Source organism: Sarcophilus harrisii, chromosome 2 (assembly GCF_902635505.1).
Source record: "Sarcophilus harrisii chromosome 2, mSarHar1.11, whole genome shotgun sequence".
NCBI classification, from domain to species: Eukaryota; Metazoa; Chordata; class Mammalia; order Dasyuromorphia; family Dasyuridae; genus Sarcophilus; species Sarcophilus harrisii.
The window spans coordinates 485829109-485855411 of NC_045427.1; the positions used below are offsets into that span (position 1 = coordinate 485829109).

Below are 26303 nucleotides of genomic sequence, written 5' to 3' on the forward strand. Positions count from 1 at the left end.
AAATGTCAGCATTAGAAAAGGACCTGGAGGCCATATAAGCTCTATCTTATCTCATTGCTTTACAGTTAAGGAAGCAAGACACAGAGAAATAAAATGATTGGATCAGTTTACAATTCCACCAACAATGAACAGTGTCCTGATTTAAAAAGGAAAAAAAGAAATCTACATGATAACTTTAAAAAATTTAAATAAAAAAAAAAATAGAAGAAATGAAATTTCTGACCAGGGTCACACAGTAAGCTTGGGACAAGTGCTAAGAATAGAACCTAGGATTCTTGACTTCCAGTTTAATGTTTTTTCTGACTGGAGCTGCTGAAGACAAACTTGAACTTGTTCTGCTGTATTCTGAAGAACCTCTAGAATAGATGGTAAGAGTGGGGGTTTATATTATATTGGGAAATATGTCAGGTAAGTGGATTTTAAATGGATTTTATTCCATCAATACTTCAGGACAGTCCTCTGGAATGAACTGATATTTCTGGGTTCTCTTGGGGAGCACTGCCCATGCTTTCATGTTCCTATATGGGTCTATTGCTAATGACAGTCTAAATCTTGGGAACGTGTGTGTTCAGAGTAGTTTTGTAGGGGAAATTTTAGTTTCCTTAAGGGATAAAACTTCATCATTGTACAACACCAAAGACTCTTCCCACACTTTGAGATTTATGTTCGGAAATCGATCCACATGTTCACAATCACTGAAAAGGACCTTAGAAAAAAGAATATCAAGGCCTTGGAATTTAGAATGTCAGTTGGAAGAAATAAAACAAAACCATCAGAACTAGAAGGGGTCTTAAAACACATAATGTTAGAAGTAGAAGGGGCCTTAAAACATAAGAATATCAGAGCTAGCAAAGGCCTTAGAACACAGAATGTCAGAACTGGAAGGACCTTAGAACAGAGAATTTCAGACCTTACAACATAGAATGTCAGAGCTAGGAAGGGCCTTGGAACACAGAACATCAGAACTATGTTCTATGTTAGAACATAGAATGTTACAGCCAAAAGGGACCTTAAAGATGATCTAATGGAGGAACAGATTTAAGGTAAACCATGGACTTGGATGGTAGGAAAATTGCATCTTTATTTTTGTTAACTTCTAACTGAAATTTAGTATTTCTTTTAAAATGGAATATTTAAAATATATTATTTAAATAATAGATCCATGTAAAAAAAAAAAAAAAGTTAAGAAACCCTGATCTAGTTCAACTCTCTTATTTTACAGATGAAAAAACCAAAGTCAAACACATAGAGAGAAACGGATTTAAGATTCAAACCCAGAATTCCAAATGTTCTACTTTACTATGATTGAACTTTTGAGAACAAGAGAAAGGGCTGTGGAGTCCATAAAATGGGGGTGAGTAATGACGTGAGGGGGTAAAAGGATGGTTGTATATAAAAAAACAAAAATCACCTTGCAAGAATCCTAATCCATAATGCTTATTCAAATAAGAAGTGTAAGTTAAAGGGATATAATGATACAGATCACAAACCTAGGGGTCAGAGACCTTATTTTGCATTTTGACTGATTCTTATAATTTGTATCATCTTGGGCAAATCATTTCACCTCTTATGGCCTCAGTTTCCCCACCTGGAACATGAAGGAGTTGAACCTAAGGTCCAGAGTCACAGAAAGTCTGTGCCCATTATGAACTATGAGTCTCTACTTGCAGACCTCCAGTGAAAGCAGACTTATTACTTCTTAAGGCAGTTCACTCTGCTTTTGAATGGCTCTAATTTTTAGGAGGGCAGCTAAGTGGCTCTCATCTTGCAGTCAGGAAGATCTAAGTTCGAATTCAGCCTCAGACACTTACTAGTTGTGCAAACCTGGGCAAGTTATTTAATCCTATTGGTCTCTATTTCTTCTTCTATAAAAAGATCTGGAGAAGGAATGGCAAAAACCAATATCTTTGCCAAGGAAACTCCAACTGGGGTCATAAAGAGTTAGAAGTGATAAAAAAAATTGACTAAATAACAAAACAACAATTTTTAGGAAGTATTTCCTCACACTGAACCTGCATCAACCTCCCTATACTTAGTTCTGTTTTCTAAGACTAAGAACAACAAATTCCTCTTCCATTTGATAGTCTGAGTTTGCCAGAGAGAAAGCTCCAGTAGCTGACATTGTCATCTCTCCATCATTACTACACCCATGCCCCTGAGCCAGATTTTAGCTCATTTCCCATATTCCTCCTCATTTTTCTCTTTCAACCTAGGTAGTCTGTAATACACTAATAGGGCATGGTTTTATTTATTCTTCCATCGATCCTCACCTAGGGCCCTCTGCCATACTGTCCTATTCTGGTTCCTGGATTTCTGCACAGGAGTCTAACTTTCTAATGTATGATGCTACTCCATTCCTCCTATGATCTGTTCTATTCTTTTTAAATAAGTTATTTTCATACAGAATCATATTCTGGTCATGGATTTCATCCTACTGAGTTTCAGAGATGTCTATGAAGTTAAACTTATTTCCTTGCATTGGGACCTTTATATTCATTTTTTTTACTGTACTTTGGGTTTTTACATATTAATGTATGTACATCTATAGTTATGTCTATATAGACAGATCTATCTATATCTATATTCAGAGAGAAAGAGAGAGAGGGAGAGAAAGAGAGAGAAACTGACACATAGAGAAGAAACAAAGAGATAGAGACAAAGAGAGAGATGGATATAGAGACAGAGAGAAAAAGAGACATACAGATAGAGGCAGAAACAGAGAGAGACAGAGACAGAGAAGAGATAAAGAGAGAGCAAGGATTAGATTTTATTATTTCCTCTCTTCTTGGAAATTGTCACTGTGAATTTTGTTCCTCTTTGATATTCATCTTCATCTACCCTTAATATCTCCTCTTCTCTGAGATGCCTGATACAATAGATAGATGCTGGCAGTCCTCCCCACCCCCAGCTCCAGTTCTTAATGTTATGAAATCCACGCTGCTCTGAATTAATAATTCTCCAAGGTGGGAGGGAGAATCCAGCCCTTTCCATGTCACATTTAAGTAAAATAGTGACATTTATTGTGGAACATGCTCGAAACAATTCATTGCTATTTCTAGCCCAGAGAACAGGTTCTATTCCTCTAAATCTCAAAAGCAAGCTGTCACTCTCCTAATGAAGCTGCTTTCATTAGGCATCCCAAGAGGTAACAATCCCTAGTGATTTTGGACGACAGAGGTATAGACTGGTACAGGTGACAGGCCCACTCAGGCAGGTCTGTGCTCCTTGTATGTGGAGTAGGTGAGATCTGGTTAATTTCCAGAAATGATCTGTTCTGAGCAGACTTGACACCTCCACAGTCAAAACCTTGATGTTAAACTGGAAAATTCTTGTAATTCCTCCTGTTGTCTTTTTTGGGAATCTTAACCTGGGGGTACATTCATTCATTTTTCATTTAACAAACATTTATTTATTAAGTTTCTACTTTCCCACAGCAACATTTCTTGTGCTGAGAGAGATGCAAAGTTTAGCTAATATATTAGGTAGTCTCGGGCCTTGGGGACTCACAGCTAACAACAAGATAAGAAACAAAGGCTGCTCATTACAACACACACTATTAGGAGATTTTAGAAGCTCAGATTCATAGCAGGAGGGAACCTAAAGACCATCTAGTTTACTTCCCTTCTCCAAATGAGACCAAAGTCTAGAGAGCTGAATGATTTGTACATTGTCACACAGGTAGTGTCAGGGGTGGGATTTGAAATCAGATGTTAGATCTAGAGTCAGCATTCCTTCCCCTGTATTAAGCTGATATCCTAAGCACATGAGGGAATTCAAAGAGAAGACTATTGTCCAATGAATAGGGATTCAAAAGTGACAATGAAGAAGAAAAATATTCCAGACTTGTATATGGAGCCATAAGAGCATGTTTGGGGGATTATTAGTAGATTCTAACTACAGCAAGTTTTGTCAAAGGGAGTTTTGAGAGCTAAGGCTAAAAAAGGAGGATGATTCAAATTGTACAGAACATTAATAATTAGGAAAAATTTACCCAGTAGGCAATAGGGAGCCAGTGAAAATATGTGAGCAGAACAGTGACATAGCTAGATAGATAAATGTGTTATAGATATATGGTGATGACAAAGTTAAACAATTTTTGTGCCCTAAATAAACACTAATGGTGATTAGAAATTACATCCTCTGGAAAATGCCATCTGCATGCAGAGAGAGAACTATGGAGACTGAAGGTGGATTGAAACATAGTATTTTTCAACTTGTGTTTGTTTTCTTTCTTGTTTTTTTTCCCCCTTGGAGTCTGATGCTTAACAAAATAACTGTTTGGACATGTATGCTTATGTTGTATTTAACTTATACTTTAATATATTTAACATGTAGTGGTCAACCTGCCATCTGGGGAAAGGGGTGGGGGGAAGTAGGGGAAAAGTTGGAACAAAAGGTTTTGCAATTGTCGATGCTGAAAAATTACTCATGCATATATCTTGCAAATAAATAAATAAAATAAAAAGCTATAATAATAATAAAAAAAAGAAAAAAATATGCTTAAAAGAATTGCTCATATTTAACCTAAATCAGATTTCTTGCTGTCTAGAGGAAGGCAGGAAAGGAGAAAGACTTGGAACACAAAGTCTTACAAAAATGAATGTTGAAAACTATCTTGACATATATTTGGAAAAATAAAATACTATTTAAAAAAATAAAAAAGCCCCAAAGAGATACTAAAAAAGGGAAAGGGACCTGTATGTGCCAAAATGTTTGTGGCAGCCCTGTTTGTAGTGGCCAGAAGCTAGAAAATGAATGGATGCCCATCAATTGGAGAATGGTTGAGTAAACTGTGGTATATGAATGTTATGGAATATTATTGTTCTGTAAGAAATGACCAGCAGGACGAATACAGAGAGGCTTGAAGAGACTTACATGAACTGATTGATGCGAAGTGAAATGAGCAGAACCAGGAAATCATTATATACCTCAACAGCGATACTGTATGAGGATGTATTCTGATGGAAGTGGATTTCTTCAACAAAGACAAGATCTAACTTAGTTTCAATTGATCAAGGATGGACAGAAGCAGCTACACCCAAAGAAAGAACACTAGGAAATGAATGTAAACTGCTTGCATTTTTGTTCTTCTTCCCAGGTTATTTATACCTTCTAAATCCAATTCTCCCTGAGCAACAAGAAAACTGTTCGGTTCTGCACACATATATTATATCCAAGATCTACTGCAATCTATTTAACATGTATAGGACTGCTTGCCATCTTTGGGGAGAGGGGGGAGGGAAGGAGGGGAAAAATCGGAACAGAAGTGAGTGCAAGGGATAATGTTGTAAAAAATTACCCTGGCATGGGTTCTGTCAATAAAAAGTTATTTAATTAAAAAAATAAAATAAAATAAAAAAATAAAAAAGGAAATCGCATACCCAAAAGATAAAGGAGTAAAAATCAATGATTTAGCATGAGAAGAGATCTCAGAAACCACCTAGTTCTCCCCTATAGTTTTACAAATAAGGAAACTAAGGCCTAGAAAGGACAAATGGTTTTCCCAAGATCACAAAAGAATTGACAGATAGGATTTGAATTCTGACTCTTAATCTAATTGTTTTTCCACTGTTCCTCTCTATTCAATACTCAGAAGATTCTAGTCAGTCACAAAATCATAGTTATAACATGTTAGAGCTAGAAGGGGCTTTAGTTCGACCTTATCATGTTTTGGATGAGAAAAAAAAAAAAAAAGAAAGCCCCTCTGAAGCCCAAGCAAATAAAGGACTTGTCCAAGCTTACAAAATCTAATCTTCGATTAGAACCCTGGTGTATTGATCCCAAACCTACAGTCTCATGCTACACTATATGGCAGCCCCATACCTCATGCAGAGGGTCTCTCCTCATATTTCGGCCAGCCAGTGGCTCATCGTGGGGGAAGACGACGGAATAATTCTTGGCATATGATTCATGACTCCGCTCCCGGATCCAAAGGCGGTTGTCAGTGAGTGAGTGGTGAAAGCGCCTGAGTCATGGGAAGAAGAGGTGATTGTTAGCTCCTAAGTGGATGGTGAATGCTCCTGCAAAGACTGGGCAAAACTAGAAGCTTCATTGGGGGCTAATAATATTCTAATCCCTGGGGGAAAATGGGAAGGAATAATAAGTTATATTTATATAACATTTTTGAGTACCCAAAGTGCTTTTCTCATTATCCTGAGAGAATTGTTTTTATAGATGAGGAAACTCAAATTCAAGTTATGTCCAAGGGTCACTCTGCTAATAAATGGTGGAACTGAATCCAGGTTTTCTGACCCTACCTAGTTCTCTTTCCATTATGCCATATCAGCTCTCTAGGAGAAAGGAAAAAAAAATAGCAGGAAATAGTAGTATCCAGCTATTTTCTCATCATTTATCACTCTTAAGAGGCCAGATTTAAAAGAATAGATATGAAACCCTTTGCAGAGGTGGAAGGTCCACACGTGTTGCACAAAGCATAAAGTTCCATACTTTTTTGATGTATTGCTTATCTATGCTAGGTTTTTTTTAACTTATCTTTTTCTTTGTTTTTGAGTTTGAAATATATTACTTATTATATAGGATAGCTTGAGGCAGGGAAGATACCAGGTGAAACTATGATGTAAAAAACAAGAAAAAAAAAAGCAAAAAAAAATTTTTTAAATGTTAAGAAAGCCAGAGAACCTGGGATGATGGCATAGGTATAAGGGATGGTAGGCTGGCCTTAAAAGTCAGGAAGTTTTTGTTGTTCAGTGATTTTGCTTATGTCCAATTCTTTGTGACCCCATTTGGAGTTTTCTTGGCAAACATACTGGAGTGGTTTGCCATTTCCTTCTCTGGCCCATTTTACTGATGAGGAAACTCAGACAAACAGAATAAAGTGACTTGCCCAGGGTCACAAAGTTAATGTCTGAGGCCAGATTCAAGCTCAGAAAGATCCTGACTTCAGGCCTGGCACTCTATGCATTGTACCACCTAGTTGCCCAAAGTTAGGAACAAGTCCTATATCTTCTATATATTAGACCATGAATCAGTTACTTACTTTAGATGAACTTGTGATCTGCCTTGGGGGAAGGAAGTTTCCACACCACCACAAGAAAATCACAAGGCAGTCCAAAAATAAAACAAAACAAAGCTAACATCAAAACAAAAACAAAAACACCCCTCTCTCAACAGATAAAATAAAAAAATAAAAAACTATACCCTCCAAAATAGGAAGACATCATGAAAAAGGGTATAGAAAAAGGAACATTATTATTAGACAAATTAATTGACTAACCTAAGATCACTCAAGTAGGAAGTGGAAGCTCAGGAAATTTTAAAAAAGCAAAAATAGCAACAAAAACAACAACAACAAAAACCCCAAACAGCTTTCTCAATTCCCTGAGCAGGATTTGGATTCTAGGAACACAGTACAATACTTCCTTAAAACAGGCTTCCAGATCTACTTGTTATCTTCCAAACTTCTTCCCATTATCTCCCATGGCCTCATTTGAGCCTGGTCTTCCTCCTCCACAAACCTAGCATCTTAATTCCCAGTCTATCTCTCAGCAGAGATCAGAAGTTTCCCTCAGACTCAGCATCTCCTCCCTCACCACTTCCTCCTGGCCTTGAACACACTGACAGAATCTGGGAGGTGGCTTTGATGTAGAATGGCTAATTGGAACAGACACAAATGTTAATGAAAGGATCTCTCAGAAAACCCTTTGCAAGGAAAAAATGTTCATTTTTGAAGCCTAAGAGAGACTAGTGAGGGGGAAAGTAGGGAAGGAGAAAATGATCTATGCTTTCAACCAAAGAATTGCAGCCTTCTGGGACTGCAAAAAGTGAATAAGGGAGATACATGGACCTTTATTTCTTTCTTAGAAGTAGAAGCAGTTGCTATAGTATGGAATGTTAGGACACCTTGGAACAATGTAGAGAATTCTCTATTTGGAATCGGTGAACCTGGATTCAAATCTTGTCTATACCTCTAATCTAGCTGGGTGCCTTTTTTCTATTCATCTTTAACCTGTCTGCTTTTATTTATTGATTTAGTTGTTTATTTGTTTGTTTATTCATTTATTATCTTTTATTTGTTTATTTTTACATACATTACTTTATGAATCATGTTGGGAGAGAAAAATCAGAGCAAAAGGGAAAAACCATAGGGAAGATAAAAAACCAGGAAAAAAAAGTGAACGTAGCATATATTGATTTATATTAAGTCTCCTTAGTTCTTTTTCTGGAAACAGATGGCATTTTCTGTCCAAAGTCTATTGGGACTGCTTTGAATTGAAGAACCAAGTCCTTCATAGTTGATCATCACACAATCTTGCTGTTATTGTGTACAATGTATTCCTGATTCTGCTTGTTTCTCTCAGCATCAGTTCATGTAAATTTTTCCTCGCCTTTCTAAAATCAGCTTGTTCATCATTTTTTATAGGACAATAATATTCCATTACCTTAACAAACCACAACTTATTCAGCCATTACCCAAATGAGAGCCATCTACTCATTTTGCAATTCTTTGTTACCACAAGAAAAGCTGCTACAAACAATTTTTGCACCTGTGGGTCCTTTGCCCTCCTTTATGATTTCCTTGGGATATAGACCCAGTGGCACTTCTGTATCAAAGGGTATGCACAGTTTTATAGCTCTTTGGGCATAGTTCCAGATTGCTCTCCAGAATGGTTGGATCAGTTCACTTCTCCACCAACAATGCATTAGTGTAGCTGGGTATCTTTTTAAGCACATCACTTAATCTCTCTGGGTTTCAGTTTCCTCATCTGTAAAATTTGGAAGGAGTTGTACTGGCCAATCTATTAGGTACCTTCCTTTGTCTAAATCCAAGACACTATGAAAATTTCAAACAAGGAGTTGGAGAACTGAAGATAAAGACTTGGAATATTAACTCAAATATTAACATGAAATGTCAGATTAAAGAATATAGAACATCTGAGCTGAAAGAGAAGTTGGGAGCAATCTTCTCTTGTTGTTCTCTCATTTCAGTTGTGTCCAACTTTTCATGACCCCATTTGGGGTTTTCTTGGCAAAGACACTGGAATGATTTGCCATTTCCTTCTCCAGCTCATTTTATAGATGGAGAAACTGAGACCAATAAGATCATGTAGCTTGCTTAAGGTCACACAACCAAGTAAGTGTCTGAGGTAGGAATTGAACTCAGGTTTTTCTGATTCTCTCCACTGCACCCTCTAGTTGTACTAGTTTCTCTAATCCTCCCATTTTACTAAAATAAAACTAAGGCAAGGAACTGGAAATGGAGTAGATGCTCATCAGTTAAGGAATGGCTAAATAAATTATGGTATATGAATGTTACGGAATATTATTTTATAAGAAACAATCAACAGGATGATATCAGAGAGGTCTGGAGAGACTTATATGAACTGATGCTAAGTGAAATGAGAAGAACCAAGAGAAATTAGTACACAGTAACAAGATTATGTGATGATCAACTGTGATGGACCTGGCTCTTCTCAACAATGCGGTGATTCAAAGCAATTCCAACAGACTTGTGATGGAAAGAGCCATCCGTATCCAGACAGAGAACTATGGAGACTGAATGTGGTTCAAAACATGGCATTTTCATTTTGTTGTTGTTGTTTGTTTTTTTACCTTTTGATCAAATTTTTCTTGTATAACATGACAAATATGGAAATATGTTTAGAGGAATTACACATCCTTAACCTATGTTGGTTGTCTTAGGGAGGAGAGAGAGAATGAAAAAAAATTAGAACACAAGGTTTTGCAAAGGTGAATGTTGAAAATTCTTTGCATTTATTGGAAAAATAAAATACTATTTAAAAAAAAAAAAGAAAGAAAACTAAAATCCAAAGAGGGCAACTACTTTGTTGAAAGCTGGACAGCAATTCAGAATTCAAGTTTCATGCTTCCCACTTGATGGTTTTTCCCATTATCTAAGCCTCCTGCAGAGAATCATTAAGTGTCTTGAGGGTCACCTATGGGCTCAGATCTTTGTGAGGTATGAAGGGGATAATACATTCAAGCGCAAGCTGAAGGAGTTTCTAATTTACCTGAGCAGCAAGGAAGAAATTGGAAAATGAGACTTGAACAGGCAGAGCTGTCTATTTCTATGTCAGACATCACTGAGAAGACAATCCTTGGTCATGTGAAAGTTTTGTTTGGGATTTCCTGGATGTTAGACTTTGTAATGTAAGGCATTGAGTTTTCAAAGGGACCCTAGAGGCCATTCAACCAAACTTCTGAAGAAGAGTCTTTTCTACAAATATCTCTCACAAGTGGTCATTGAGCTTTTACTTTGAGCTTTTTATTGTCAGGACATTAGAAAGGACACACAGAGCACAGAAAGTCCTGGGGATGCAGGCGCTTACTAGCTGTGTGACCCTGGGCATTTACCTTTTTGGCCTTCATTTCCTCATCTGAAAATGAGCGGCATTGGACATGATGACTTCTGTGATTCAATCTAATTCCAACCCTCTGATCTCTTGATGGAGAATTCATTTCCTTCTGCAATAACTCACTCTATTTTGAATTTTTTAGGGAGCTTTTTTTCCTACTGGGATAAAATCTGCTTCCCTGAAATTTCTACCTATTGTTCCAAATACTGCCCTCTGGGACTAACAGAATAAATATATTCATTCTTCTATATCGTGACATTCAAACAGTTGAAGATAACTATCATTAGTTAATCCCTGAGGTCCCTGACAGTTTGAAATACCAGGATCCCATGTTTCCTTTTGCTATATCCTCAGTTCTTTCTTTTATGGGATAAGGAGCTTTCTGTCTCCCTCACAGTAATGATGAACAGAATATGGATGACTTTTGGGGTGCACCAGGAATCCCCAAGGCGCCTTTCTCATCTGACTGAGAAATGGTTCCCTAGATAATCATAGATGGTGAGCTCTTGAGGTCCCTTTCAGGTTCCATAATTCTTAAAACCACTATGGGTACAGAATATGGTCTGTTTAGAGTGTTTCATTCTGCACAGAGAGCAATAAAAAATTATTATTATTCCAAAGTAACAATCTATAATCTCAGGAAAAGGTTGCAAAATTCCAGCTCCTTATGCTTGCCTGCAGGGCTTGGGTTAGCATCGCCTGGGTAACCGATGGTTTCCATGGCTCTCAGGCTCAGATGCTGTTTTCTTGCAATCATATGGAGGCATCATTGCTACCAGGAGATTTTGAGGGGCTTCAGCTGTGACTGACTCTAATTGGTGACTAATCCCACGTTATTACACAGGAAGCTAACAGGGCCCTGGGTAGTGCCATCATCCTTATTGTGGCCAGTTAAGTGTTACCATAAGGCTGTTCGGTCCCCTCCTGTGGCCCTCCAGTCTTTACTGGGAGTGGGAACAGTTCCCGAGGGCTCATTTAGAACAGGACTGGTACCTGCCAAGCTGTTCATATCATCTAACAGCTTGCCTGTCTGGTTTTCTCAATAGGCCAATCTGCCTGGAGCCAGATGTGCATGTTGTTGCTAGGGCTAAAATCAAATCACTCGGTACAAGCCATGTGAGGGAAAGGCTCTCAGTAAGCCTTCTGCTGTAATGCTCTTTCATAGGACATCTCTGAACCGAGCAAAGTCAACTTTTCACTGTCATCTGAACTGGACTTTTGATCGAGTTGGACTCCCTAAATTCAATCCCAGAAGGGCCATTTCTTTAATATACATGTGACCTTGACCTCCCAGGACCTTGTCAAATAACCTCTAAGAGACAGATTTATTCCAGATCAAAATCCTGTCTTCTTCTCTGGGCTTGCTTCCTTCTATATTTACCTTGTTTCAAGGTCTAGCTCAAATCTACCTCTTCCATGAAATCTTCTGTGGTCTCCTAACCCGCAATGATCTCTTTTTCCTTTGACTTTCAAATCAAAAGGCTCCATCCAAAGTGGAGAGTCTCCTTAGTGATGACCTCAAGAGAGTATGTATTTAACTAATGGAAAGATGCATATATCAATCATTCCTAATCTTTCCCCCCCAACTCTCCTCCAGTCTGTCTTTGCCTCCTGCTATGTAAATTCCAAATGTAATCCTTCTGAACCTGAGTGTTAGGCCCTCAAAGGCAGTCATAACCTAAGCATTAGGGGGTACCCACAGTAACACATGGAGGAAAATTCCCCATTGCCCCTGTCTCCTAGATCAGGGCTTCTTAAACTTTTTCCATTTTTCGTCTGAGAATTTTTATATCATCCCAATTATATAGATGCATAAATAAGCATACAAATAAAACATTTACTGAAAATAAATTATACTTTTGTGACACCCCCCACATTCAGTTACAAGACCCCATGTGGGGTCACAAACCACAGTTTAAGAAGTTGGGTCCTAGATCACCTTGTGGCTGCAGTAGGGGCCCCTAGGAGGGTGGGCGCCACTGAATAAAAGTCCTATGTTTCCCTTTGCTCATTTCTGATAATACAGACTGAATCCTACAGGATGAGCAACTATGGATTTGTTTGATATGCACTGAAAATCTCATTATATTATCTTCCAGAAATCTATCCTTTCTCTAAATTTCCCTGTTATTTTATAGATTAACAACTGCAGCACCATCTTCAATCCCTCATACCCTTCACCCCTAAACAAATGCACTCAGTTGCTTGATCTTGTCATTTTTGCCACCACAAAATCTCTGAATCCATTCGCTTCTCCCTGCTCACACAGCTACCACCTTAGTTCAGGCCCTCAGTCGCAGCAGCGGCCTTCTAATTCACCTCTCTGCCTTCCACGCACTCATTCTCTGCATTCATCCTTCACACAACTGATACAATGATCTTCTGTTCCTATCATCCTCCCTGCCCCAGACAACAACAAACTCCAGTGGCTCCCTATAACCTCCAGGATTAAGTGGTATTTCATCTTTTATCTCATCCTTTTAAAATGTCTCTTTTTGTATCTATTAGTATGAAATATAAATGTATTTGGACATGTACATAATTTATAAGTAAATATATATGTGAGAAGTACATGCTCAAAATTCTTTTTACTCATAGAGATATGTAATCAAAAAAGTTCAGACAATACTGTCCCAAAACTAAGTCTGAACCACCCACTGACAAATATTATTTCACATGTGTGTCCTCACAAACAGGATTATAAACCCAGTCTGGGTAGGAGCTATGCCTTTGACTCCTACAGAAAGCCGAGCACAAAAGCTTTCTGCGCTTAGGAAATGACTTCTGAATAATTAAATCAAGTATTTTAGTAGTCAGGAAATTTCATGTCTTTCTGGTAGAGTGAAGAGTAAATGGATTCTCTGAATTTTAGTTCAAAGGACAGAAAAGGGGAAGGTAGGGTTAGATCCCAGTTTGAGTTTGAAAAATATCTGGGGCTTTTAGTGAATACCAACCTCTAAATGAAATAATAGCATGATCTAAGAGAGGTAATAATATTTATACAATGCTTACTATGATGTGCTAGGTTGTATGCTAAGTACTTTACAATTATCTCATTTCATCTTCACAATACCCCTGAGAGAGACATTGTTTTTTTATCCCCATTTTACAGATGAGGAAACTGAGACAAATAGAAGCAAATTGACTTATCCCACAGGTCTTCATGATTCTAGACTGAATTCTCTAGCCACCATGCCCCATCTAGCTGCCCATGTAAGCAACATCACATAGGGACAGAATGCAGAGATTACCTGGCTTTGAATCCTGTTTACTGGCCGTGTGACTCCAAGAAAGTTACTTAACTTTTCTTGGTCTCAGTTTCCTTACCTGTAAAATGGGGACACAGGACTTGATGACCTTTTAGCTCTAAATCTTTAATGCTAGTAATCTGGTCATTTTAAAAAAGCTAACACATTTTTATGCTGCATCAAGATAGGAAGCGTCCAGAACAAAGGATGTGATCGTTCCAATGTGGTATCTCTAGTCAGATCATTTGAGCCACATATTTAAGGACAGCAATCGAGAAGCTGGAATATTTCCAGAGAAGGGCAACTGAACCAGTGAGAGAACAAGACATCATGTCACACATATTTAACATGTATAGGACTGCTTGCCATCTGGGGGAGGGGGTGGAGGGAGGGAGGGGAAAAGTCCGAACAGAAATGAGTACAAGGGATAATGTTGTAAAAAAAATTACCCAGGCATGGGTTTTGTCAATAAAAAGTTATAATTATGAAAAAATACATTACAAAAAAAAGACATCATGTCACAGAAAGAGTCATTGATGGGACTGGAGATGTTACATTTTGAGAAAAGAAGATGAGTAGATTCCATTAGTTGAGAGAATTGCTATTTAAAATATATATATATATATATATATATATATATATATAAACAAAACTGGTATTTGAATGTAATGTGCTATATGTAATAATGCACAAAAAGTACACAGATAAGCATGGAATTACATGTAATGATGCAAAGTAAATTAAGAAAACAATAGGAAAAAAGAGAAAAGAAGACTTAAAGAAGAAAGTCCAGATGCTACTAACAAAGAAATCAACACAGGAGTCCTGGGGTAGCAATGTCCCCCAGACCACCAGTCCTTCTTGCAACCCAACCCTTATAGCAGTAATCATCCAAGAAGGCTCCCTGCCAACCAGTTGCTCTTCTCACAGGGAAGGCAAGCCAGCCTAGCTGAAGCAGCAGGGCATCCTGAGAGAGACATAGGAAGTAGTGTATGCCAAGCAAGTCAAACTACCAGCTCCTGACCATCACATCCCTTCAGACCCTGACGAAAACAGCCCAGAACTCTGAACACAAGAGCCCTGGGGATAGCACTGCTCCCAGCCAGGTGTTCTCTGTCATCATCCCGGGAAGCCATCCCCACTGGGAGGCAGTTCCTGCAGCCAATATAGCCATAGCTACCGAGGACCCCGAAAGTAAAATTCTTGCCACTGAAGTTTCTGTGAAATGTTCAAGAATAAAAAACTGATGTGATGTTTATCAATGGAAATGACATTACAGAAACAGCATTAATATCTACTTTGCTGTTGCATCCCAAGGACTATGAGACCTTTCCATCTGACTTGTAGGTGTTGTTATTGTTGCTCATTAGAATGCTTAAACATTGGGACTGTTTTGCTCTTCTATTTGTATGCTTATGCTTTGCACATAATAAACACTTAATAAATGCTTTATTTATTCAGTCAATCATTCATTCAGATGTCTTGAGGTAGTTCAAAAATGAACAAGGTCCCTCAGGTCAAATTTTCAAATACAGAGCACCTGCTGGATTCTCAGCTTTATCTTCTTGGCTGGGAAGTAATAAGTCACAGAATCTCAGAATCCTAACAGCATAAAATATCCCTGACAAATGACTATCTAACCTCCCTTTGAAGCCCTTCAGTAGCAGGAAACTCACCAGCTCACAAAGCAGACTATTCTGCTTCGGAATATTTTTAATTATTGAGAATATTTTCCATACAAATGGAGAAAAAAACCTGTCTATAATCTCTAGTATTGCTCTAAGATTTGTCATCCTCTAGGCCCAAGCAAATTAAGTCTAGTACCTCTTCTTAGCCATTTATAGATAACTCTTAAACCTCTTCTCAATGCTAAATGTTCCCTGTTGAATTTTTTTTCAACTAATATGTCATGGTCCCCCATCTTCTTAATCATCCTAGTACTGGCTGCTCGGTCTTGTCAATAAGTGTCCTAAAATGGGAAGCCTAGAAATGAACACTAACCAGAAACTACATGAGGAGAAAGGAGAAGGCATGGTTCCTGCCCTCAGGGAACTTGCAGAATAACTTGGGGAGTACAGAAGTCACACTTATGTAATAGCTAGAACAACAAAATGTGCAAAAAAGAGGGAGAATTCTGAGCATACTTGGCAAGTTTTGTATTTACTTATTGAGTACCTAATTCTCCCACAGACTGAGACAGAAATAAAGAAGCAAAGAATTCTAAATTGGTTAGCCAGGCTTTCATCCCTGATACACAGAGCCCCTGGAAGGAATGTGTCTATTCAGCACAAAAAGCTGAGGGAAGCAACTCTAGCCACTGTGGGCTCAGCCACCTCCCTTATCAGCCTCCCCCACAGGAAAGCCACAACCCTCATGATCTCCATAAGCTAAGTCAGCCTGTGTCCTAGTGGGCTAAAGGGAATGGGGGGAGGGGGAGTGAAGAAGGATGGCAGAGGAAGAAGGAGGATAGATCTCCTAATGTCCCATAAGGGGCTGGATTGTTGCTATTTTTAGTTTTCATAAAAAAAGTGGGTGAGGCAGCACGATATAGTTGATAGAGAGCTCAGGGTCAAGTCTTGCTTCTAATATGTAATGACTGGGTGACCCAAGACAAGGAATTTACTCTTTCAGAGTTCTAGGCAGACCTCTCAGACCATAAGCAGCAGAAGGTGTATTGTCCTGTACTAGTAGAGGGAATTCTTTCCATATACAAATGAAATCTTAAGTCCTATATTTTAAAAATAATATGAATTTCCTTCATCCTGATTTTTCTTTGCTCATGATAGATGAGGAGGAGAAAAGAGGAAAGATTAGAGAGGAAGGGAACATGTCCAAACAAGCATTTATTGAGTGCTTACTGTATACCAATGTCGACTCAAGGTACCAGAGGATCTGATATTTCCTTAATGAAAACAGGTTGTTTTTCCCCAAAAGCATGCCCACTGTTTCAGCTGATTATCACAAAAGCTCTTGTAAGGCAGGCAAGTGTTCATCAATCATAGGACCTAGAGCTGGAAAGGACCCAATAGATCATGGGGTCCAAATCCCTTATCTTACAGATGCACAACCACAGAACCACAGAGAAATGATGCAACTGATCCAGAGTCAGACACTGGTAGGAAGGAGCAGAACTGAACTTTGATCCCATTTTTTTCCAAAGCCACAAATGTAGTCCTCTTTCTAAGGTCCCACAATGCTTTTGTATCATAATGCTGATTTTATAGAGGAGAAAACTGAGGGTCATGGAGAGGAAAGGACTTTGCTTGGCTCCCGGCCTTATTACTTGGAAAAGCTGACACTAAAACTCCATCTCCTGATGCTCATCCTGATGGCCAATACTCCACTCAGTAGACCAAAGGGTCAGCCTAAAGTGTGGGTATAGGTCACTGAATCTTCTCCAGGGTACTTGGGAAGGTACACAGAGGACCTCAGTTACTGAGGGAGAGAAGAATGAGGACTTTTATCACAGAACCCTAAGAAATCAGTCAGGAAGCAACAGATTCTAGGGCTAAAGAGGAGAGGGTGACAGACACTTATTTCTAAAAGCAAGGAAGCTTCTCCCCTCTTACTGATGAGTTTTGAGAGTTGGTATTAGTCTTAGTAGAGATTAGGTCTTAGTATTAGTCAGAGATCTATTGGTAAATGTTTAACAACAGGCTGCTTGCCCTCCCCAAAAAAGTATATGCAATATATTTTTAAGTTTAATCAGCATTATTACATATTCTCTAATACTTTCTTAAGTCTAGAAATCACCAAACAATAAATCAACTCTTGATTTATAATATTTATGATTTCCAATGTGAAAATGTTCATATTGAAAATTGAACAATCTTTCTGGAGCCAGTATGACTGGCTCTAGCACACTACTCCCCCTATCCCACAAGAACCTTTTTCTCATTTTTAACAACTACAAAGAAAAATAGCCCTTCCTGTCATTTGACTAATTGCTTTAGCATTTCATTTTCCAGGATTTTTATAAGGACTTTCTATTTCCCAGCCAGTCCACTGCATTCTAGGCCCATTTTCTCTTGGGCTGCTCTCCCCTGACCAGATTTCCCCCTCAGGGTTACTAAAACTAGAAGGAAAGCTAGGAAATATGGAATAGTAGCTTTTAAAAGGCTTGATTTCCAGTCAGAGGAATTGGATTTGAATGGTGTATCTTTTGTTTATTCCCTATGTGACCTAGGCAAGTTAGCTAACTTTTACTGTCCTTATTCCTCATCTGTAAAATCAGGGTAGGCTAAACTAAATGGCCTCTATGATCCCTTCCGATTCAAATTCTCCCCTTCTGAATAAAGACATCCAATGTCACTCACTGCAACAGATAGCTTTGCTTGAGAGCTGGCTACTAACTGGCTGAATGACCTTGTCCCTCTCTAATAGATCTAGCCAAGAAACTAGCAACTAGATGACTCTGACCTCTGAACTACAATTGCAGAGATGGTGAGATCTGTTTTTTGAGAGAGGCACTCTCTATTTGCTAAGAAAAAAACATTCTGTGAAAAGAGCTGCATTTTCCTTTAAAAAGAAAAAAAATTTTTTTAAAGACAATAAGCACCAGGAGATAAAAGATATAATTAGCTGATGAAAGCTCCCAAGCGCAGGCAGCTGGTATTAATGTTTGCAGGGCTTCCCATGTATGGGATGAAAGGTGCTACAGACATAAGTATAATCAGCTTGGGCTTAGTGGGATAAGCGTAGAGGTTGTGAGCAGATTGTGAGAAGGGAGACCGAGGCAGAAGTCAAGCTGAGAAACAAAGGCAGCTAGATTAGTGTGTAAACTGCTGAACATAACTGTGCCCTGGTGCTTTGGAGGCCACTGAGGTCACAGGATTGTATGAAAGGCTGTCTGAGGTCTGGGTCCTAATCCATATTGTTGCCAGCTCTCCTGAGATTCAATAATATCAGACCAGGACACCCAATTTCGAGCAGTAGCAGCTGCTTCCCCCGCAGCTACAAGACAGGTTTAAATATTTTATTCTCCTAAAATGTTGGCATGTAAATATTTCAGTGTGGGGAAGAAAGGGAGCTGTTTGAGGATAGAGAACTCCTGATGTGGGGGTGTTCTGGAAGAGGCTGGGTGGAGCTGCTGGGCCCAATATTGGTCCTGGCACTGAGGATGTATGTTTTGGAGGGGGTGTAGGGTGGGAGTTTAGGGTGACCCAGCCAGGCCGTGTCTAGTCACAGTTTTACCACTGTCTGACCTGGGGCGAGCCATGCTCTTCCCCACCCCCACCAGGGCCTCTGCACTGATTTCCTCATCTGGTAAATGACAAGTTACATTAAATAATCTCTAAAGTCTTCTTCCCAGCTCCAGATTCTATGTACCTCACAGATTTGTTGAGAGAAAAGAGATTTGTAAACCTTAAAGCATCACAGAAATGGAATTCACATTGTTACTATGCCCTAAGTTCAGGAATTCTATGTTCTGTGTTTCAAGGACTATTCCAGCCCTGAGAGGCTGTATTCTTTATTCTAAGAGCTTTTACAGCTCTGGCATTGCATGTTCCAATGGCCAATATAGCACCGATATTCCCTGTTTTATGTTTCGAGGGCTATTCCACCCCCGAGATGCTGTATTCTTTGTTCTAAGGGATTTTACAGCTCTGGCATTGCATGTTCCAATGGCAATATAGCTCTGATATTCTCTGTTCTGTGTTTTAAGTTCTCTTCTAAATCTGATGATCTAAGTTGGATGTTCCAAGAATATCTGTGATATTCTGTATTCTGTGGTCTAAAAAAATCCTTCTCACTCTTCCTGACATTCTATGCTTTAGGTTCGACAGCTTGGTGGCTCAAATAAATAGAGCAGTAGACCTGGGTTCAGGAAAACTCATTCAGATTCAGCATCTATCATTAAGTGGATGTATGACCCTGGGCACATGTCTCCCAGAAGTATTGTGAGGATAAATGAGGTAGTATTTACAAGGTACTCTGGAAACGTAAAGAGCTATATACAAATGCTGCTTTTTGTTCTTCTTCTTCTGATAATGATGATGATAATAATGATGATGAATTCTCATAGTTCTAATGTTCTATGTTCTGAGGGTCATTTCAGCTTCTTCAATTTAAATTTTTGTATTCTAAGAATCTTCCCACCTCTGACATTCTATGACCTACCTCAGCAGGCTAGGATGACCCTGCAGTATCTTAACTATATAACTGTTTCTTGTATTCCCAAAAAACTGGTTTCTCCTTAACAGTTCAGAAAGGCGCTGTCCTCAGATAGCCCTCTGCTGGCAAATAGCTGTTTGTGCCATCGATTGCCCTTACTCTGTGATTCCGCGGGGATGGAGTGGGGTGGAGGGGAGCAGAAAGGCACCATGTTTGCCATACTTTTATCTGTCTATATCAGCTAAGGAGAGATGAGGAGCAAAACTCTCTTCCAAAGCTAATATATATTATACAGATAATCACATCAGCAATAGAAAGGTTGAAGGGTAGGAGGTAGTAGAGTGGGGACTGGCTGCTTGAGAGATGCTGCTTCAATTGGAACAGTCATCTCTGCTATCAATTTAGAGGATTAGGCAGAGTTCTGATTGAACACCATGAGCCAATCTAATTACCCTGGCCTGGCCGTCACTTCAATACCTCTTGTCCAACAGAGGCTGTTTGCAATAATGAAGGCAATGAGATAAACCAAATGCGTAAATTCATTAAAACTATTAAGTATAATTGATTTAGTTTTTTTTTTTTTCAGAGAGGCAAGACGGCCAGCTAGCATATCATCCAGAATTCAGCACCCATGTCCCCAGGTCTCAGACACCTGGGTTCTGACAGGCTTCCAATATGCTCACCAACCTTGTTAGCACCCTGAAGTAGTAAGTGGGGAATACAAATCCCCATCAGGGCCTAATTAAAATCCATTATCCAAAGAAAATACTTCTTTCCCTCTTTAACTAGAGGGGAAAAAAGGAAGAGTAATATTGATCTGCAAAAAAAAATTTTCCCTACACTCCTTCACCATTATATCTTTTCTTGATCTAGCACATTAGTTGAAAAAAACATATTTTTTGAAACTTATGATTCATATTGTCTTGTTTCCTGATAGTTATGTGTGTGTTAATTCTCAAAATGTGTCTGCATCTTTGGCTTGCTTTCTGACTCCTTGAAGACCAAGCCTTTCTGTCCTTCCCGATGCCTAAGACAGAATCATACAATGCAAAAGGAGTAGAATGAGACTAAGCTGGTTTCTGGTTTTAGAACTGGGGTTTCTGCAGTAAATATTCCCAGACATCTTATTTTACCTCTCAACCTCATTTTCCTTATCTGAAAAGAATTCTATCTGCTCTGTCAGTGTGTTAGATAATGATTATCATCATCATTGCTATCATTATCATTATCATCACATCATCATTGAGGTCATGGTCCCCAGCTGAGCACTAGGTACATAGTAAATGTTTGTTAAAGTGAATTGGTTAAATTCTGGTGGAATACAATTCAAACTCCCTGTAGAATGGCCCACAATATGTAGAACAAAAATGTATAAGGCAGAAAGGAGGAAAGGAAGATACTTGCCTGATATCATAACCATACATATCTTTTTCTGGGCGACCATGGATGATCCAGTGAGCCAGCTCCTTTCCACAGCCACCTCCCAGCATCATTCCTGAACAAAGGGAAAAACACTGTGCTTAAATTGTCTCTCTCATTTTTCCCAATATCCTTCACTCCGTCCCAACTACTTCATTTCTAGGATATCCTTCTTGACTTTCCCTGCTCATATCTCCAGGTAAGTTTATAGTGTCCTGCTCCCAAGTTATGAAGCTTCCCAATCTCAAATCCTATCTTCTCTGGGGCACCTTCCTTGATCAGGTTTGCCTTGCACAAGGATACAGAAAAGGGGATGAGCTAAGGGAAATGAGGGAGATCAGTGAGGTAGATCTATGCATCTACATTTCTAGGATCATAGATTTAGAGTTGTAAAGGACCTGGATTTATCCTATTGTATAACTTACTCCACTTCCTTACTTTACAGATGAGGAAATGGAGGCAGGGAGAGATTAAGGAACATACCCACCTAGCTAGCTGCCTCAGAAGGCTTTTGAGCTTGGTAGGACCTACGATAGTCTATGAATTCTTTGAAAGAATTAGCCATCAAAAAGGATTTTGGTAACTTGGAAAGAGAAGATGAAAAATGGGGACAATTATATCTGCTTCCCAGAGTTGTTTGAAGGGGAGCACTGCTATTATTTATGTATTATTATGACAAGGATCTAATGCCCTTACCTGCACTGTTGAAGCCACAGCCAAGAAAGAATCCCCGAAGCTCAGGTGCCTCCCCCATCAGGGGCTTGTGATCAGCTGTAAAGGATTCTGTAAGAGAGGAAAAAAGTAAGTCTTCCCTAAGGTAAACCAATATAAGCCCAGAAGAAGTGGCAGCACTATAACCCAACAGAATTAAAATCCCTGGATTCCTCATCCTAATCTGCTTTCTAGCTGAGGATATTGAAGTTACTTTTCCAAGGAGGAACCTTGATTCTATAGAATAAGATTAGATTAAAAGATCCCCAAGGTCCTATTTCACACTGATATTCATGGGATCATTGAGGCTCACACTTGGAAGGGACTTCAGAGATCCAACCTCCACCTAGAAAAAGAAATTTCTAATACAACATCCTTTTTACAACAATCCCCATTTACAACATTGCAACAATAGCTTGATGAGTCATCTTTCAACCTCTCCTTGGAGATCTACTTTCAGGGGAATGTGCCTGTCCCCCCAAGGCAGCCCATCCCATTTCTTTGTTGTAGGGGTTCAGTATTTTATGATTACTTGGGGTTTTCTTGGTAAAGATACTGGAATGCTTTGCCATTTCTTTCTTCAGCTCATTTTACAGATTAGGAAACTGAGGCAAACAGAGTTAATTGACTTTCCAAGGGTCACACAACTAGTAAGTGTCTAAGGCCAGAATAGAATTGATGAAAATGAAACTCCAGGTCCAGCACTCTGTGTGCTATGGTACCACTTCAATGCCTTTTCCCATTTCTCTGAGCAGCTCTAATTGTTAGGAAGTTTGTCCTTATGTCAAGCCTAAATTTTCTCTTCAAAATCTCTCTTCAAAATTTCCTCTTTAGAATTTCTATCTATTGCTCCTGGTTCTGTCTGCCCTTTATGACCAAGCAGAACAATAATAATAACAATAATAATGAAATTAGCATTTATACTTTGTTTTGCTTTACAAGTATTCTCATTTGATCTTCACAACAGCCCTTTAGTATTATTATCCCCATTTTATAGATGAGGACTTTGAAGTTAAGTAACTCCTGTAGGATCACACACATTACACACAATCTTTGATCCAGTGATACAGGCCTCTTGGCCATTCCATGAACAAAACCCTCCTTCTCTCAGCTCTGTTGTTGTTTTTTTTTTTTTTCCCTGAATGTTTCCCATGCCTGGAATACTCATTCTCCTCCATTCTGATTACTGATCTCCCTGGCTTCCTTTAAGTCCCAATTACATTTTTATCTTCTACAGGAAGCCTTTCCTAATCCCTCTTAATTCCAGTACTTTTTTCTCTTTTAATTATTTCTTATTTGTTTTGCACATAACTTGCTTTGTATAAATTTGCTTGTATGTTGTCTCCTCATTAGACTGTAAACTCTGACGGAAGAGGCATCTTTTTGCTTCTCTTTATTTCCACGGTGTTTTAGCACAGTGTTAAGTAAATGAGTGAAAGCTAGGATTTGAACTCAGATCTTCCTGATTTGGGAGTATAGCCCTCTATTTCACTTTGATGCCAAACCCATCATAGCAGCCCTTCAAATATTTTATAACAACTAACATTTCCCTTTAAGCCTTCTTTTCAGGCCCAGTTCTCTTATTTGATTCTCAAATAGCCAGAACTTGAGTTCTTTCACCACCCAAATTTCCTCCCTTTCAGTGTTCACCAATTCATCTTCCTACATGTCTTCTTAGATTGTGATCTGCACAATTGAAAAGAGGTGGCCTGAGCAGGGCAGGGCAAGCACCCTCCTTATTTCTGGAGGCCATACCTTTCTTAATTCAGCCTCAGATTGTATTAGCATTTTTTGGCTGCCATATTAAACCACTGACTCATAATAAACTTGCTGTCCACTAAAAACCACAAGTCTTTTTTCAGACAGACTGCCCCTTCAAATTCCGTGCTCTGTATTTCACTGTTTTCTGTTCCTTGTTTTCTTCCAGCTCTTGAGTTCTAGAGCTGAATGCTTTATGTTCATTGGTTCCTGCCAGATGTGTTCTATAATCCTAGACTCATGACTAAAATATTTGTGCCTCCCATGAATGTATTCCTCTGAAGGAATCCAGCTTCCCTATTATCTCCTGGGGGGCCAAAGGATACTTGGCAATGTTTGTCTTTCCTGGCATGGGAAGACGATTATTTCCAAAAAGGGGCCACAAAATGCAGTTAAAAAATCAGAAAAAGAAATTTCCTTTCCCCCTTCCTCATATGCTGCTCCTCACCCTCATAACAACAGGATTCTAAGATGCAAGGTGAAACTCCCACCTAATTAAAATTATGTTTTAAGTTATGGGTTATTCATTCCATCTAAAGTATTATTTTAAACACTTTTTTTTTTCACCCCCAATCCCACACAAGCTTGGGAAGGTTACAGGGCTAAATTAGTCATTTTTTTCCCCGACATACCACAAATTCAAGCTGGTATTTCACGTGTGTGTTTCTCTTAATCTGTCTGCTGGGGAAGTGTGTCCTGAATTTCAGATAAATACTGCTTTATTAGCCTAATGGATTAAAGCTGAAAAATAGCCTGGAGCTTTGGTATCTATTTATTCTCCAGTCTTATAGCCAGGGCTGCCAATCTAGTCTGTCCAGTCCCTGGCAAAGGAAGGGGAATTGGGAAAATATACTCCATTCTGAAGCAAGAGATCTGGGGGGGGGGGGGGAGTCCTAGCCTTGACCCTGGCACTACTAAGCTGGCAAATCTCTAGGACATTTCTCTATGAGCCTTTGTTTACCCTTTTATCAAATGGGGAAAATAACACCTTCCCTCAGAGTTACTGGCATTCACAAATGAAATCATAGAAGTGGGAAGGGAAGGAAAGACTAAGGTGTTGGAAGAAGACCCAACATATCCAATAAAAACTCTTTCAGCTTACAGAATGCTGCATGTGAAAGATATGGAAGGCTTCTGAAAAGGGGGAGAGAAGAACCACAGGCAGAGCTGATTAGGTGATATGATGGAAAGGGTTCAAGAAACCCTGGGTTCAAATCCAGCCTCAGACCCTTACTAACTGTGTGACTCTAAGCAAATCACTTTACCTCTGCTTGCCTCAGTTTTCCTGTCTGAAAAAACAGAGATTGAAAAGAATACGTTTCCCAGGATTGTTGTGAGGATCCAGTTGCTTATTATAATGTAGCAAAACACATTATTAAAAGTTTGGGATTTCGAGTGGGTCAGTCTCAACTTTTACCACTATCTATGTGAACTCAGGTAAGACATTTGTTTCCATGAGTCTCAGTTTCCTCATGTAAAATGCAGGGGTGCAGACTAAATGATCATGCAATTCCTTTGCTATAAATTCCATGTTGTAGATCCAGCTACCCTCTGTTTGAATAATTGCTATCCTAGTTAACATAGAGCTGGGTCAAAGTTATCACTCACTTTGGAGAAATCATTGCACTTAACCTCAGTTTCTCCCCTTGTAAAATGGAAGTAGCCCCCATGCTCTCCCCTACCTCAGAGACATGATCCACCTGAATGCTGAGGGGTGGAGATATGGAGGGAGGGGCAAGGGAGGAGAGAAAGAGGTGCTATATATATAAATTTAAGGTGGGAGTATTTTAGGAGCTGAGCTCATTCTGTTTACATCCCACGTCTGTTTCCAGCTCCTTTGGTTCCCGAGAGGCCAAAGAAAGGAGGTGAATCAGGGCGCAGGAACACTTGGGGAAAAAATACCTTCTTTTAGAACTGTTCTTGCTGCTCTCTTAGGTTTTTGTTGCTAACTCCACATGGGTGCAGACCCCAAACAGAAGCAGCTTCTGTCACTGCCAGGAGAAGAATAATCTTAATCCTCTCACATGTATATTCAGTTTTATTTAAAAAAAAAAAATTAGCCCTATTATTTCATTTCACTTTGATAATGATCCTGGGTCTTAGGCAAGGGAGGGATTATTATTAATTATTATTATCATTCACTTTATAGATGAGGAAACTGAGGCATAGAGTAGCCACAAGATTTGACCAAGGTCACTCAGGACCCTATTTTCTTCCAACCTTAAAAGATACCTCCACTTACCAGGGCCACATACAGTAGATTTAATCCCTGTTTTCTCCAGTATTGGGACTCGGTTAATGGCACCTTCAATGTGCTGGGTAAACACATCCCAGTCCAGGTCAAAAAGTCCAAAGGCAAATTTATCAGATACCTGCAGAAACAAAATGGGTCTTAGAAAAAATACATTTCAATCACTGGAAAGGGGAGAGTTGAGGCTAAAGGACAAGTCACTATCACAATTAATTAACCAAAAGCTGTCTTTGAAAGGAGGAATCCCTGGTTTCAAGTCCCACTTCTGATACTTATCAGCTGTGTAATCACACGAGTCACTTAACCTAGTTGATCTAGGTAACACTCTAATAAATTGCAGAGAAGGTACCTGGCTGCATCAGTAGAAGGAATTTCCTCACCTGAGACCAAAGAGATCACAAATCCAGTCCCCATTCTACTAATTAGGTTTAGGTAATGGGTTTGAGCATCTCATTCAGCCTTTTCTAT

At 39.1% G+C, this 26303-nt stretch overlaps 1 protein-coding gene across 4 annotated transcripts in view; it reads right to left on the bottom strand.

The window, feature by feature from the left end:
- Nucleotides 1-26303, bottom strand: part of SARDH (sarcosine dehydrogenase) — a 139647-nt gene that overhangs the window by 80942 nt on the left and 32402 nt on the right. For all 4 annotated transcript variants that reach the window (XM_031949431.1, XM_031949429.1, XM_031949430.1 and 1 more), the window contains 4 exons: nucleotides 25827-25956; nucleotides 21812-21898; nucleotides 21101-21191; nucleotides 5824-5965 (listed from right to left, as the gene is read on the bottom strand). In XM_031949431.1, coding sequence (XP_031805291.1) covers nucleotides 5824-5965; nucleotides 21101-21191; nucleotides 21812-21898; nucleotides 25827-25956 — 450 coding nt within the window. The remainder of the gene's footprint in view (nucleotides 1-5823; nucleotides 5966-21100; nucleotides 21192-21811; nucleotides 21899-25826; nucleotides 25957-26303) is intronic.